Source organism: Vigna angularis, chromosome 10, assembly GCF_016808095.1.
Source record: "Vigna angularis cultivar LongXiaoDou No.4 chromosome 10, ASM1680809v1, whole genome shotgun sequence".
Taxonomy (NCBI): domain Eukaryota; kingdom Viridiplantae; phylum Streptophyta; class Magnoliopsida; order Fabales; family Fabaceae; genus Vigna; species Vigna angularis.
In genome coordinates, this window is record NC_068979.1 from 13,619,365 (window position 1) to 13,636,413 (window position 17,049).

Here is a 17,049-nt window from a genome sequence, read left to right on the forward strand (position 1 = left end):
AGGTAGAACAACTACACCAATACTTCACACAACCATATACTAGAAACAAACAATTAGCACCAAAGTTTGATACTGCACCAGCTTTACCATTGCAAACCAAATTGACAGCAGAATGTGAAGCCAAAGAATGGTGATTTCTAATGAACTTTAGTTTGGAAAAAGAGATGGCACACAAAAGGAACCTAAGAAATGATCTAGAATAGATGAATCAAGCAAGAAAAACTCAAAACAGTGAGTGAATTGTGTGCAAGAAAAGTGTTTGACGAAAATGCAAAACTGTTTCATGAAATGCCACAAAGAGATGCAGTTTTGGTGTTTTCTGGTTTGTTGATTTTTTTCAAACTGGATTGCAGGGTTATTTGTTTTTTTATGATTGGTTTACAGTTGAATAAGCTTTTAAATGCATATGGAAACAGAATCCCTAGCTTTTGCCAATCCAGAAATGAGATTTAAAGGTTGGACAGAATCAAACAACACATAATTTGCATACTACACCAGAAAAGTGGCTGAAAATGGTAGGTGCAGGGTCAAAATTGTTTGGCAGTGGTGCAAAGGTTTAAGTGAAACATCAAACAAGTTTATATCATCATTGTGAACATGCTTAAAGTCTGAAACAACAAAGAAACTTTCTACATCCAAAAATGAATGGTCCACTTCCAATTTGAAGAAAAAATTGATGGTTTAAATGGTGATTATGCACATTGGCTGGAAAATAACCAAATGAACAGTGTGCACAAGTTTTAAATGGCAAAATAAACTTGTCCAAATGTTCACAATGCACAGAAATACACAGATTCTTTAAATCACCAATGTAGTTGCCAATTATGCAGCAACAAGTGACCAAACAGCACCAGGAATGAAGAATGAACAGAATCAAAAACTAGTTGGATCAATAAACGTGTAAGAAAGGTCCTAAACAACTAGATCTAGTTGAGCAATGTAAGCTAGGGAATGTTAAATGACTTAAGACATAGCAATTGAAAGCAGCACGGTGCAAAAGCTGAAATGCAACAGTAACAGTGATAAAATACCAGAGATATGATGAACTCAAAAACTCTTTTTGAAATGCAGTGGTGAATTACGATTTCTAGCACTTGAAACATGTATAAATGCATCAAATAAACTTTTCTCAAGCATTAGGATTCACAAATCTAGACAAACACAGTGTGCACATGATCAAGCCAAAAGTGACTTTTTGATGCAGAATGTGAAATCAGAGTTGGATGAACTCAACCACACATTTTTCTTTTCTGAGATTAATATGAGTTGCTATCACTTGAGACATGTTTAAGATCATTAAACAAACATGTGCAAAGCTTTAAACACAACAAATCTGGACTAAATTAGTTTACACATTATCAAACCAGAGAAAAAAAATTGATGCAGGATTTGCAATTGGTAACTCTCGGTCAGTGCTCCAACTCATTTGATCAAAGCTAGACAATGTCTCATTGCTTTATATGATCAAAATATATCTAGCAAATGCATTGAACACGAAATAAAACCAAAAAGGACAGATGACTAGAGTTAAACACGTAATGATAGAGTTAAAAAAAACGGCACAATGCACATGACTATGACATAACTGGATTTGGAAATTGAAGCTGGAATAAATCGAAAAGAAATGAAAGGCACCGATTAAAATGATAAAGAAACACTAAGGAACAGTGGGTGGAATCAAACATCCACTCAAACATAAAATCAAATCACAGAATATTAGAAAAAAAAATCAAACAGTTTGTGACAGAGAACAACAAAACAGGGACAAAACTGGTAATGAATGAAAGAGCAACTTAGCTCTCGCAGTGGCAGCTTGGACGCCTGACTCTTGATGCCAAATGATAGAAACAACTCCACTCGTCAAGAATGAGCAGCTTCTCTGACCAGAAGTAGCAGCAGAATGGAGAATGGTTGGAGATGCGCAGATGCACAGAAGGTGTTTGATGAAATGTTTTGTGCGGTTTTGGAGGTGTGTATGTAGTGGTTCTAACTCAGAAAGCCTTCCAAGAGGGTAGGAAGCTAGAGAATGAGTGTGCTAAAGTGGCACAAGACAGAGAACTTGAAGAAGAAGTGGCTGGAAACAATCCAACAGCATTTCACTATATCAATTCAAGTTGATTTACAAGAATGAGAAGCTCTCTTTTATAGAATAAGAGAAGCCTCTGAAATGTGCAAAGGAAGCTACCAATTTACATTCAAACGTGCATAAGGCTACCAGCTAGAGATGTTTCACGTGGGGAATGTGCTTTAGATGAAGGAGATGCATGGTTTAAATGTGTTTCACGTGGAAAATATGGTCCACGGCTGGAATGTGCTCCACATGTGCATGGTTGAATATTTTGCACATGGAAAGAGTTGAAAATGTGCTCCAATGTGAAGGCTTCACGATTTTATTGTGCTCCCTTGCTTGGTAAGCTTTTTAGTATGTATAAGCATACTTTCCATCCTTATTAATGTCCTACAAAACAATGTGAGTGGCATTTAGTTAAAGAGAAGAAGGATTTAGTAAATAATACACCATAGAAGTAAAGTAGTAAATGCTCCCTCTTCTTCTTGGATTCTTCTAGCCATGGCTCTAGTTAGAGGTCCTATTTGTAGTTTAGATGGTCCTCCATCACCATGCGTGGGAGTCTTTGTCAACAAAATTTTATACCGATCCCATGCTTGACCTAATGTCTCCTCCATTCCTTGTCTGAAAGAAGATATATCTTGCTTCCCTTTGTTGACTTTAGATTGTGGGAAGTACTTGTTTAAAAACTTTGCAACCACAACTTCCCATTCAGTGAAACTATCCTCTGGAAAAGAGTTCAACCATAGCTTAGCATTGCCTCCCAATGAGAAACGAATAAAACTAAGCTTGATTGCTTCATCCGGCACCCCATTAATCTTCACAGTGTTGCAAATTTCATTGAAGGTGGTGAGATGTTCATATGGACTTTCATGCGATAGCCCATTAAATTGGTTGCTCTTGACCAACTGTATCAACGCCGGTTTCACCTCCATATTTCCAGCATTGACCCTCGGTCTTGCTATACTGTTAAAGTGTTGAGGGCCAACCACAATGCTGTAATATGCAATAGTGCGTCTACCATTATTCTCCTCTGCCATATTTTCAATGCTTTGGTTAGACCTTTGTGGTGAAGGTTGTAAAAGTGTTTCTGGAGGAGGGAATAGTTCTCTAGATGTATGGATTCTTCTCCTCCGTCTACTCTGGTCCAAGCCTTCAAGAAGAGGTTCTGAACTTTTCTTACTTCTTGTCCGAATTGCTTCCTGCATACACAAAAAGACAAGTTCTTAGAAACAATTGTTAGCACAAAAACATAGAGAAGATAAAGAAAAGGATAGAAGATAGAAAGATAAAATAGATAAAATTAGAAATACAAAAAGATAAAAACGAAAACAAAAAGATAAACTTAATGATAAAAACAAAAATAAAAAGATAAATCAAAAATATAAAAATATAAAAATATACAAATGAAGTCAAAGTTAATCAAAAATCACACAAATAAACTAGTTAAACCACGAGTCCCCGGCAACGGCGCCAAAAAACTTGTTTAACCCTCAGCAAGTGTAACCGAATCGTATCAAGTAATAAAACTGGTAAGACCAAGTATCGTTCTCCCAAAGGACTCACGACCTAGACAATTATGTGATTTATTGATTATCTAAGACTTGTAGAACCAATTCTTGTAAATTTTAAATGCAAAATACTGAAAACTAAATATGAATGCATGGGTGTATGGGTGAAATGATGCAGTGTTTGAGATGTTTTAATGGAGGAAAGGTGTATGGGTGAAGCCTCACAGCTCAGAGGGCCTTCCTACAGAGGAAGGAAGCTTGAGGAAAGGAGGAGAAGTAGTAATTCAAAGGTGACTTAAGAGCATAAAAGCTGGAAAACAATTTCTGCAGCATATCATTAAGCTCAAAAGTGAATCAATACAAGGAAAAGGCCCTCTTATTTATAGGTGAAGAGGAGCCTAATTTCTAATTCTAATTCCCTCCTAAATTCAAATGATTCAGATTTATTTTGATCAAGCAAAGTCCATGCCTCTTTCCAGCTCATCTAGCAAGGTGTGTGCTTCCTTCCACATCAGCCCATTTCACGTGGAAAATGTTGGTGCATGCCGTAAGCACCTCTTTTTGGCTCTTTTGCTTGATCTATTGATTTATCTTTTTGGATGGCTCAATCATAGTCTCCAAGATTTATTAATTCCTACAAAACAAATTATAAATGCTTTAGTTAAGAGAAGAAGGATTTTTATAAGTAACCTTCCATAGAAGCAAAATAGTATGTGGTCCTTCTTCCTCTTGAATCCTCTTTGCCATGGCTCTAGTAAGAGGTCCAATGTGCATCTTAGATGGTCTTCCATCAGACCCTCCCGCTTGAAAAAGATCTGTCCTCAGATCTGCTTCATCCTGTTGATCATCTCCTGTGAAAGGAATTAAATCGCAGATGTTAAAAGTAGGACTGACACCATAACTTTCAGGAAGGTCTAATATGTATGCATTATCATTTATCCTTTTGACCACCTTGAATGGACCATCTCCTCTTGGACTAAGTTTGGATTTCCTTTGAGAGGGAAATCTTTCCTTTCTCAAATGAAGCCAAACTAGGTCTCCTTTTTCAAAAACTATTTTCTTTCTCCCTTTGTTGTTGTATTCTGCATATTTTTGAGTTTGTTTTTCAATTTGGATTTTAATTTTCTCATGTAACTTCTTGATAAACTCTGCTTTAGAAGCACCTTCTTTATGAAGAAAAGAAGATGATTCTGGAAGAGGTAGTAAATCAAGAGGTGTGATAGGGTTAAAACCATAAACAACCTCAAAAGGAGAAAGATTAGTAGTCTTGTGGACTACTCTATTATAAGCAAATTCAATATGAGGTAGATGTTCATCCCAAGATTTGTTATTTCCTCTTAATATTACCCTTAATAATGTAGATAAAGATCTATTTACTACTTCAGTTTGCCCATCAGTTTGTGGGTGACATGTAGTAGAAAATAGAAGTTTAGTTCCAAGCTTTTCCCATAAAGTTTTCCAAAAATGGCTTAGAAACTTCACATCTCTATCAGACACTATAGTTTTGGGTAAGCCATGCAATCTCACTATTTCTTTAAAGAAGAGCCTAGAAATATAGCTAGCATCATCTACTTTGTGGCAGGGTATAAAATGAGCCATTTTACTAAAACGATCTACTACCACAAATATAGAATCATACCCCCTTTGAGTTCTTGGCAATCCTAAGACAAAGTCCATGCTTATGTCCTCCCAAGGGGTATTAGCTATAGGAAGAGGTGTATAGAGTCCATGAGGCATAATTTTGGACTTAGCTTGTAAACAAGCTATACATTTAGAACAATGCCTTTGAACATCTATTCTCATGTGTGGCCAATAAAATTTACTTTTCAAAATGTTTAGAGTTTTATCAACTCCATGATGGCCCATGAGTCCTCCTCCATGACTCTCTTTGATAAGAAGTTTTCTAATGGATCCTTGGGGTATACAAAGTTTTCCTTTATTAAAAAGATACCCCTCAGAAAGATAGAATCCATCAAAAGGCTTCTTAATACATGATGAATAAGTGGATGCAAATGTTTCATCATTTTCATATAACTCTTTTATGTCATCAAATCCTAATATTTGGGATCCTAGGGTTACTAATAATGCATGTCTTCTAGATAAAGCATCTGCAACAACATTAGTACTCCCCTTTTTGTGTTTGATGACATAGGGAAATTGCTCAAGATATTCCACCCACTTTGCATGTCTTTTGTTTAGCTTTGCTTGCCCTTTAATGTACTTGAGAGATTCATGGTCAGTGTGTATGATGAATTCTCTAGTTACCAAGTAATGCTCCCAAGTTTTCAAAGCTCTAATGAGGGCATACAACTCTTTGTCATAGGTAGGATAGTTTAAGGTAGGCCCCCTAAGTTTTTCACTAAAGTAAGCTACGGGATGTCCTCCTTGTATTAAAACAGCTCCTAATCCTACCCCAGATGCATCACATTCTAGTTCAAAGGCTTTGGAAAAATCAGGCAAAACTAGAATAGGTGCATGTGTTAACTTGTGTTTCAAAGTCTCAAAAGACAACTCTTGCTTATCACCCCAAATAAAAGGCATATCTTTCTTGACTAGCTCATTTAAAGGAGAAGCTATGGTGGAGAAGTCTTTCACAAATCTTCTATAAAAACTTGCTAACCCATGAAAACTTCTCACCTCTCCTACATTTTTAGGGGTTGGCCATTCTTGTATAGCCTTGATCTTCTCTGGATCAACATGTACACCTTCTTTTCCCATTTTGAATCCAAGGAAAATCACACTTTCTTGACAAAAAGTACATTTGTCAAAGTTGGCAAAGAGATGATGTTCTCTAAGAAGAAGCAAGACTTTTCTGACATGGTTAAGATGTTCTTGAAGGCCTTGACTATAGACTAGGATATCATCAAAGTAGACCACTACAAATCTGCCTATGCATTCCCTAAGCACATGATTCATTAATCTCATGAATGTACTTGGAGCATTGGTCAAGCCAAAGGGCATGACTAACCATTCATACAAACCAAACTTGGTCTTGAAAGCAGTTTTCCATTCATCTCCTTCATGAATTCTTATCTGATGGTATCCACTTTTAAGATCAATTTTGGTGAAGAGATTTGCTCCATGTAATTCATCCAACATGTCATCTAGCCTAGGAATGGGATGCCTATACTTGACAGTTATGTTGTTGATGGCCCTACAATCTGTACACATTCTCCAAGACCCATCCTTTTTAGGGACCAACAACACAGGCACAACACAGGGACTTAAACTCTTTTGGATCCACCCTTTGTTCAACAAGTCATTAACTTGTTTCTCTATTTCTTTTGTTTCCATAGGGTTGGTTCTATAGGCTGGCCTATTGGGTAGGCTTGCCCCAGGCACCAAATCTATTTGATGTTCTATTCCCCTCAAAGGTGGTAATCCACTTGGTACCTCTTTGGGAAATATATCATCAAATTCCTTTAAAAGTTTTTGCAACCCCTTTGGTAGAGAACCAAGTTCATGAGTGATTGAAACAAATGCCTCTTTGCAATAAAGAAGGAAATGAGGTTGTCCAAGAAAAAGATTTTTGGAAATATTCAAGGTTTGAGGTTGGACAACTTCATGGGCTGAGGCATGGGTTACCAAATTCTTTCTTTCTTTCTTAGTTTCTTTTTTCTTTTCTCCATCCAACTTCTTCTTAAGAATTATTTGGTCCTCTCTTACTTGTGAAGGTGTAAGAGGACACAAAATAATTTTCTTTCCTTTGTGTTGAATGGTGATTTTGTTGGTGACTCCATCATGTAAAGCTTGTTTATCATATTGCCAAGGTCTTCCAAGTAATATGTGTCCAGCTTCCATTGGTACTATATCACAAACAATTTGATCTTCATATTTGCCAATGGAAATAGGAACACTTACTTGTTCTTTAACTACTATTCCATCATCCTCTTTGATCCATTGAAGTTTGTAAGGTTTAGGATGAGAAGTAGTGGTTAAGCCAAGCTTTTCTACCATTCTAGAACTACAACAGTTGCAACAAGAGCCACTATCCACTATCATTGAACATGTCTTTTCTAAAACTTTGCATCTTGTGTGGAATAGGTTCTCTCTTTGTGACTGTTCTAATTCGACATGTTTACTTTCCAGGAGTCTCCTTACCATAAGTAAGTCACCATCACAAGGTAAAGCTTCTTCTTCTTCAGAAGTGGATGTCTCAGACTCACTATATGAAGAACCCTCACTTTCACTCTCATGTTCAAGAATGTAAGTTGACCTTCTATTTCGACACTCAGATGAATAGTGCCCTCTTTCCCCACATTTAAAGCATTTGGTTTCCTTTCTTTTATTATCTTTTGGAGGTTCTTTGGCTTTTTCTTTCCCTTTCTCCCTCTCTCTAGATTCTTCATATCTTGGCTTAATTAGACTACCCTCCCTCCTATATTCTTTCTTGTAACTATGAGGGTAATCTTTCTTAGTAGAGCTTTTTCTTTTGAGTTGCTGCTCTACCCTCACACAAAGTTGGACTAACTCATTGAGATCATTGTAGGGTATAAGTTCAACCCTATCTCTTATGTCATAGTTGAGTCCACTTTGGAACCTAGCAATTGTGATTCTTGGTTCCTCTCTTATCCCAGCCCTCAACATGAGTAATTCCATTTTTTGTCTATATTCCTCAACACTCATGTTCCTTTGTTGGAGTTTATGGAGTTTATCCATTATCTCCCTATCATAGTAGGCTGGTACATGCCTCCTCCTCAGGGCAGCTCTCATTTCATTCCAATACCTAATGGGAGGTAAGTGTCTTAGCCTATGGTCCTTAACTAACGCTGTCCACCAAATTAAGGCATAACCTTGAAAGCTTAGAGAAGCCATGGTGACTCTCCTTTCATCATCTATTTGGTGGCACTCAAACAATTGCTCAACTTTCATTTCCCACTCTAGGTATTCTTCTACATCATCTTTTCCATGGAAGGAAGGAAGATCAATCTTAGGCTCTCTTGGGTAATGCTCTCTAACTCTCTGTTGTCTTCTAGGAGGCATTTGGTAGTGGTCATCATTGTGATGACTACTATTTTGCTCAATTTCACTTGGAGAAGATGATGATTCTTCTCTTCTCCTATGGGAAGACCTCTCTTTCTTTTTATCTTGATTAATCAAAAGTTGACTAATCATATCTTTGAGCTCACTAATCTCTTTATCCCTTTGTTCAAATCTTTGCTCAAATTCTTCCCTTAAAGACATTTCACTATTGGGTTTCAAACTTCCTTGCACACTTGATTGACTCATTCTTGTCAAAGAAACAAAGGTTTTCACAAAGTTTTCAAAATATTTGACAAGTAATGAGTGAAAAGATTTTCACAAGCTTTCTTTGTTTTTGGTGAAAAATTTCTAAAGAGATTCTAGAGGCAAAAGATGTTTCTAAGTAGCTCCCAGGAAGAAGAGGTGAGTCACAAATGGACAAGCTTAGAAACCAAGTTCTTCCTTAGCCAGAGTTTCCTTAGAGTTATCTTTTACCTTAGTTTCTAAGTAGAAATTCTTCAAATTCTTTTCAAATGTTATGAAATGAACCTAAAACCAAAGAAAGGTTGACTAAATGCTATGCAATCCTATATACCACGGAGACTTAAAAACAAACAAAAAGATTAAGCAAGAAATTAAAGAAAGCAATAAAGATGCAAGAATGTAAATGCTAGACGGCCCTAAGTGAAAGTGCAAGTGACACTTGGAGCCCCTTGACACACTTCCACACTAAGAAAACGAAATTGCACTATTACAATGTTTAAATGTGATCTTGGAATTGCTTCAATAGCATTTTCCCAAGTCACTTAGCCAATAAATGAAAATCAACTTTAAACAACAAAGGTTCCGTGATATGTGGTGTAAACAAACTTAAAAGAAGGCCTAAAACTAATGTAAGCTTCACTCTCTTGCTGCTGCAGATTGCTACTCCAAAACAGGTTGCACTTCAAGCTTTTCTGGTGTATGGAACAGCAGAGTTGCAGCTGCTCAAAAGCTCCCTTTTTGTTCCCACTTCAGCCCCCTTTTCACTTCCTAATATGGTGCCTCAGTAGGGAAAGGTTTCTGCTTCTGGATGTCTCACAATAGTTACCACAGCACCTCAAGATTCCAGTCAAACACACCAAACAGAATTAGCAAACTGCACCAGAATTTCAAACCAGATTTTGTTTTGAATGTTTGACAATTTGGAAGCCAAGAATGGGAAATCAAATGGGAACAGGGATGGAATAACAGAAAGCACTCAAAAGGAACCTAATAATGGTACTAGAACAGATTAAGAAAGCAACAAAAACAGAAATAGCAGATCACAAACTCATCCAGACCAAACTGTTTGATATTTTACCAAAGTGTTTGTTAAAATGCCCCAATGAAAACCAGATTTGGTGTTTTGGGGTTTTTAACTGCCAAAAACTGGATTGCACGATTCCACAGGCTTTTTAACACTTGCTCTGACTTATTTTGATCATTTATTTTCAATTTAAAGTAATGAACCAGCTCTTACTACAATCCAGAAATGAATTTGAACAAGAATGACCAAAACAGTTGCTGGAAAATGATTTCTGCACCAGAAAAAGTGGCTTGAAATGGTGGTTTTAAACCCAAAATTGATTGGAAGTGATTCAGCAGTTCAATTGATGCATCAAACAACTTTGTATCATCATTTTAAAGATGTTTAAACATTGAAACAGCTAGAAAACAGATTGCAATGTGAATTCACTGGTGCACTTCCATTTTAAAGGCAATTTTAAGGTTTAAAAAGCAAATCTGCATATAGGCTAGAAAATGACCAAATGAACAGTGCAAACAACTTTGGAATGACAATTTAAACTTGCTCAAATGTTTTAAATGCACAGAAATAGAAAGACTCAACAATTCACCCTTGCTATAGCCTATTTATGCAGCAAATTCCCACCAAAACAGCACCAGAATTAAGAACCTTGTGGATATAAGGCTGGACAGCACACGCAATGACTCTAGAGAATGTTATTACACTGAACTAAGCTAGGATTAAAGTGCTTAGTATGAATAAACTCAAACTGGACTAAGCAAAGAATGGTAGCACGGTGAAAAGCTAGAACAGAAAAACAAAACAAACTGGACAGCAAAGGCTACTGGTTTTTAAGGCAACCAAGCTATGCTAGATGCATTTCCTTGCTTTTAATGGTCTGCCACACCTTTAGCCACTTCCAATAACAGCAAACAAATTTTTACCAGGCAACAGAATCAAATAAAATCAGTTGAAACAGATTTCAAATTTTAAAACCAGATTTGAATTTCTTGAGCAGATTTGAAACCAGAATTAGTTTCTAGTGCTTTTGCTTCCATCACCAAGGCTAGAACATGTTCTCATTGCCTTATTTGGTTGATTTAAAGCTTTTCCAGCACTCTAACTCAAATAAATCAAAATGAAACCCAGCAGAACAGAAAACCAAAGTGAAACAGAATTAAAACTGCAAATATGGACTGCACAAGACTAAAACATAACTGGAATTGAAAAATAAAGCTGGAAGAGACATAAACAAGAATGATTCACCGTTTAAAATGAGTAACAAACATGTATGACTACTGGAAACACAAATAATGCACAGGAAACACGAAATTAATAACTGGAAAAAGCACAAAACAGAAACAAAAGTACTTAAAACAGAACTGGAAAGCTGGAACAGAGGTCACAACAGAATGTAGAATTGGAGTGCAAAGATGGAGGAATAGCTTAGCTCTTGGTGCGTGGATGACCTAAGCTCTGATACCACTTGATGGAGACCAATTCCCAGCTGGAAACGTGGAGGAAGAGGTTCCAAACCAGAGGAAACCAATAATGAATAATGGTGCAGCGGATGGATGAAATGATGCAGTGTTTGAGATGTTTTAATGGAGGAAAGGTGTATGGGTGAAGCCTCACAGCTCAGAGGGCCTTCCTACAGAGGAAGGAAGCTTGAGGAAAGGAGGAGAAGTAGTAATTCAAAGGTGACTTAAGAGCACAAAAGCTGGAAAACAATTTCTGCAGCATATCATTAAGCTCAAAAGTGAATCAATACAAGGAAAAGGCCCTCTTATTTATAGGTGAAGAGGAGCCTAATTTCTAATTCTAATTCCCTCCTAAATTCAAATGATTCAGATTTATTTTGATCAAGCAAAGTCCATGCCTCTTTCCAGCTCATCTAGCAAGGTGTGTGCTTCCTTCCACATCAGCCCATTTCACGTGGAAAATGTTGGTGCATGCCGTAAGCACCTCTTTTTGGCTCTTTTGCTTGATCTATTGATTTATCTTTTTGGATGGCTCAATCATAGTCTCCAAGATTTATTAATTCCTACAAAACAAATTATAAATGCTTTAGTTAAGAGAAGAAGGATTTTTATAAGTAACCTTCCATAGAAGCAAAATAGTATGTGGTCCTTCTTCCTCTTGAATCCTCTTTGCCATGGCTCTAGTAAGAGGTCCAATGTGCATCTTAGATGGTCTTCCATCACTAATTTTGGACGAATAAGGAAAATGTAAAGCAGGTGATATGGAGGACTTCTTACACCCATGACACCAAGTTTCTTCTTTCTTCACTATTCTCATCAACCCTATGTACCCCAACTCACCAAAACATCACTTTCACTCCTCTCATTCTCATAACTCACTTTTTTTTCTTCCAATAATGAAAGAGAAATCTCAATACCCTCTTACCCACACTCTTGGTCAAGAGTGTTGATAAGTGCCCCTTAATATATATAATTCATACATGGTAATAATAAACAGGATACACACAATAAAAACATTATTTTAAGTGTAACCATGACACTTTTTCATACACAAGCAACATTTTAAGGTACCCAAACATGTATACTCATCATAACAACAACACTCTTTGAAAGACCAACATGTATACCACAAAGTATACTCATTACAACATCAAAAACGAAATTACCAATTGATACAACCCAAAGTATACCCCTTTCACAACCCAATCCCGACAACATCAACATGTTAACTTTAATATCAACACAAAAAGAGAGAAAACAACAACATTATAATGTTACCTTCTACCCATCATGCACCATGTTATATCCCAAGTTAAACCCCTTACCTCTAGTTTCAAAGAGTTCCCAAGACTTCTAAGGTTCCCAAACAGTGACTGAAAATGACTTCACTCTTCTTGTTGCAACCCAAAGTCACTCCACACTTCATTGTTCTTCTTCAACTCATGGTCCTAGTGCAAAAGACGTTGGTGGCTCAACTCTTTCTCACAAATGCTTTAGTTTTTAGAAGAACAAGGTTAGGTGTTTCACTAGCACTTACCTCACGGTTTTTCAGAGTCTTTTTCCTTCCTAGGTTTACATAACACCACTTAAATGCTAACTAACCCTACCATATACCCAAGCATACCCTATCTACTTAGGTTACCCGAAAGTCTCACGGTAAAACTAACCTTGGGTCTCCTTTTTCTTAACTCTTTATTCCTCTAATAATTACCAATTTTAATGGGTGCAAATGGGGTTTTAAGAGTATTAAAGATACCCAAAATATTTTATAACTTGCAATGAAAGGTTGGAAAGAAGAACCCTTCTTTGGAACCACCAACTCTCGGCCAAAATGCTATTTCCAACGTTCACAGTTTATGGATCATGCATACAGAAGAGTTCCCAAGCAAAAGTCATAAAAAAATGAAGCAAATAACTCAATTACTCTTCTCTCTTCACCTTTGACTTTTCAAAGCTTAACTATTAACTCTCTCACTCAAAACTTAAGCAAAACAACAATTAAAACCAAAGTTATGAAAAACAACATAGAACCTCTACACCTCACGTAAATTAGCGTACCCATGCAAGCCATTCACAATTTCTCTTTCATCCAAACCAAACCATGCAATAAAAGCAACACTAAAAGCCTTTTCAACATTTTGAAAGCCAAAGAATACCCCTATGCTAAAGGGACGATTTATCTATCTTCATTAAAGTAGGAAAACCAAAAGAAAGAAAACTTTTAAAGCCATACACACAAAACATAATGTTGCACACAACTTCTCACGGCCAATGGAGATCATTCTCCTCTTTCTTACCTCATCGTGGGTCCTACATGTGCCAAGGTGAAAATAAAAAGAATTAAAAATCTTTTTGGCCTTGAGAGAGTTTGAACTTAAGACCAGACACACACCCCCTCCCATGCACACACAACAACTACTAGACCACACTCTATCCATTGATATAATAAAGCAACAATTATATTTAAGTACTCTTTCAACTCTTTTCGTAAATTAACATTAAAACAATTATTTATTTTATTTTATTCACTTCTTTAAATATTTCTCAACACCATTTTACAAATAATTTATTATTTATCATCCCAAAATAAAATAATTAAATTAAAACATTATTTTATTTATACGGCTCTTACATTCTCCCCTACTCCAAAAAATTTCGTCCTCAAAAATTAAGGCTACTATGCGAACAGATGTGATTATTCTTTCCTCATATATTCTTCAAGCTTCCAAGCATCTCTTGTGTTCCCACATTCCACAATACCTTCACCGTGCCTATCTCCTTTCCACTCAGATTCTTCGTCTGAATACCAAGACCCTGACTGACCTAGCTTCGACCGTGAGATCTTCTTGAACTAGTATATCCTCAATCTTTAGCACATGAGTTGGATCTGGAATATATTTCCTCAACTGAGACATGTGAAACACGTTTATGCAGGTTTTCCAATTGTGATGGCAACGCTATCTCATACGTTATTGGCCCAATCCGCATAAGGATCTCATAAGGACTGAGAAACTTAGGTGACATCTTCCTCACCTTGATAGCCTTACCCACACCTGTCATCGGTGTCACATGTAGAAACACATGATCTTTTTTACTGAACTCAAGCGGCCTTATTCTCCGATTGGCATACGACTTCTGCCTACTCTCTGTTACTCTCATTCTATCTTGAATCAGCTTCACCTTCTCAGTAGTTTATTACAATAACTCAAGACCTACTAGTACCGCTTTTCCATCTTGAAACCAACACAGAGGACTTCTACATCGTCGCCCATACAAAGCTTTAAAAGGCATCATATTGATGCTAGAATGGTAGTTGTGGTTGTATGTGAACTCCACTAATGGAAGAATCTCACTCCAACCTCCAAGGTGATCCAATACCCAAGCCCTCAACAAGTCCTCCAAAGATTGAATGGTTCTTTCAGTCTGTCCATTTGTTTGAGGGTGATATGTTGAACTCATCCTCAACTGTGAACCCAAAGCATCCTACAACTTCTGCCAGAACCTCGAGGAAAACCTTGGATCCCGATATAATGCTATCTGTTACACCATGGAATCTTACAATTTCTCGTATGTACAACTCAGCTAATTTCTCCATCGACATCCTTTGATTTACTGACAAAATGTGGGCGCTCTTCGTCAACCGATCAACTATAACCCATATGGGATCGTGACCCCTTGATGATCTCAGTACGTGAGTTACAAAGTCCATCGAGATATTGTCCCATTTCCACTAGGATTATCCAGTTGCTAAAACATTCCACCTGGTCTTTGATGTTCAATCTTCGCCTTATGACATACCAAACAAGAAGCTACTATAACTCCGCCACACTTTTCTTCATTCCGCTACACCAGAAAGATTATTTTAAGTCCTTATACATCTTAGTCATCCCCAGATGTATATTGGGACTACTCTTACGCCCTTCCTCTAGTATCAGCTTCGCAACTCTTGCTTTTTTCGGCACACATTTTTCCTCGAAAAGAGGAATACCCTTCTTGCACAAAGAAAAGTCTTTGGCTTGATCAGTTCCCAACAACTCTACAATTCGTTGTAGCTCCAAATCAGTTTCTTCTTCTATCTTCACTTTCTCCAAGAAACCACTCGTAATTTTCAGATGGCAACCCTGATGATCAAAGAGTAGAGTTGATAGAGAAGATGCAAGACATGAATCTCGGTGTACAATTAGGTTAGGGTCACATGTGGTGTAGCCATCTAACAATTACAAGTGGTATCAGAGCCTAGCCTCTCCCAGTACGGTGTGGTTCGAGGACGAACCAAGCTGAAACTGGTGGGCATGTGACACCTGGGCACTAACGAGGGCGGGGAGTGATCGTCGACGCAAGAGGCACAAACAAAGAGCGACTCGGTGAAGACTTCCAATGGAAGGGACACATGGATGAATCGAACATACACCAGAATGAGAGGGATCTAGAGACTGTATAGGTATGGGACTATACAGTTGAAGGATAGCTTAAAGGGATTGATTTGGCTACTCATATCACTAAAATGCATTTGCTTTTCGATAGCCTAACCCATAAGAACTCCATGGTTAAGCGTGCTACATTGGAAAGCCTCGTGTTGATGTGTGGGGGCAGTCAATATTCCCTATAAGTTGTCGGGGCGTTATAATTACATGTTATCAAAGACCACAAGAATGCAATAGGCTGGACTTTAGTAGATATTCCTAGTATTAGCCCTTCTTTTTACATGCATATAATACTTTTGGAGGAGGATGCTAAACCAGTGAGACAACCTCAGCGAAGACTAAATCCTCAACTGATGGGGGTTGTAAAGAAAGAGGACACCAAGTTGCTACAAAAAGGTCTTATATATTCAAATTCTGACAACACTACGGTGGGCCCTATACATGTGGTTCCCAAGAAATATGGAATCACAATGGTCAAGAACGAGAAGGACAAACGAACTCCTATTCAGGACAAAAGTGGGGCACATAATTTAGAAGTTGACCATCTTAGTAGGATTGAAAAGGGAAAAGATAACATTCCTATCCATGATGACTTTTCCAATGAAGTCCTACTAGCATTCCTTCCACCATGAAGGAGGTAAGTTCCCTCATACTTTTTCTGTGCATTCCATATATAAGGTATACATTGAGCAATATTGATGGACAAATTTATGAACACCGAAATACGGCGCCACAAACTTGTTTAACAATCGGCAAGTATGACCGAATCGTTTCAAGTAATAAACTTGGTAAGACCAAGTATCGTTCTTCCAAAGGACTCACGGCCTAGTTTAGTTATGTGATTCGTTGATTAGCTAAGACTTAAGAACGAAATAATTGGATTTTACTATGCAAAAGACGAAAATAAACATGTATGCATGAGGTTGATCAATGGCTAAAAATAAATACAAACACTTTCAATGGAATATATGGATGAGTATGTTGTTGGGGTTTATCAATTTCATCTTATCCACTCTCATATATTTTAGGAATTCAACATTCAATTCATCATTGTTAATGCCACTCTCTAAATTACCTTTCAAGAAGGCTTCTCCCTAATTACGAGTTCATACGATTCCTAGCATTCCTAATAATTAGTTCATTCAGCGTAGGAGCTTAACGGCAACCAATATACTATTGGGAGAAATTCCCCAGATCTAGACTTCCCCGTACGTTTCCGTATCGACAAAATCAATAATCATGCAGTGAATGAGTTAAACAAAGCAAGCATTGAGCAAAGAAGAAAAACCCTAACTAATGATGAAAGAAAGCATAGGTCTTAAATATAAGATGTAAA

The 17,049-nt window shown here is 37.2% G+C and overlaps 1 protein-coding gene across 1 annotated transcript; it reads right to left on the reverse strand.

The window, feature by feature from the left end:
• Positions 1 to 4,494: 4,494 nt before the first annotated feature.
• LOC128194400 (uncharacterized) lies at positions 4,495 to 14,349 on the reverse strand (the record flags this gene model as incomplete). Its single annotated transcript, XM_052869988.1, has 7 exons — positions 14,323 to 14,349; positions 14,113 to 14,195; positions 7,330 to 8,305; positions 6,738 to 6,999; positions 5,659 to 6,284; positions 4,772 to 5,532; positions 4,495 to 4,615 (listed from the first exon to the last, which is right to left on the reverse strand). Coding segments are annotated over exons 1-7 (2,856 nt in total), but the record flags the coding sequence as incomplete, so codon positions are not given.
• Positions 14,350 to 17,049: the final 2,700 nt, after the last annotated feature.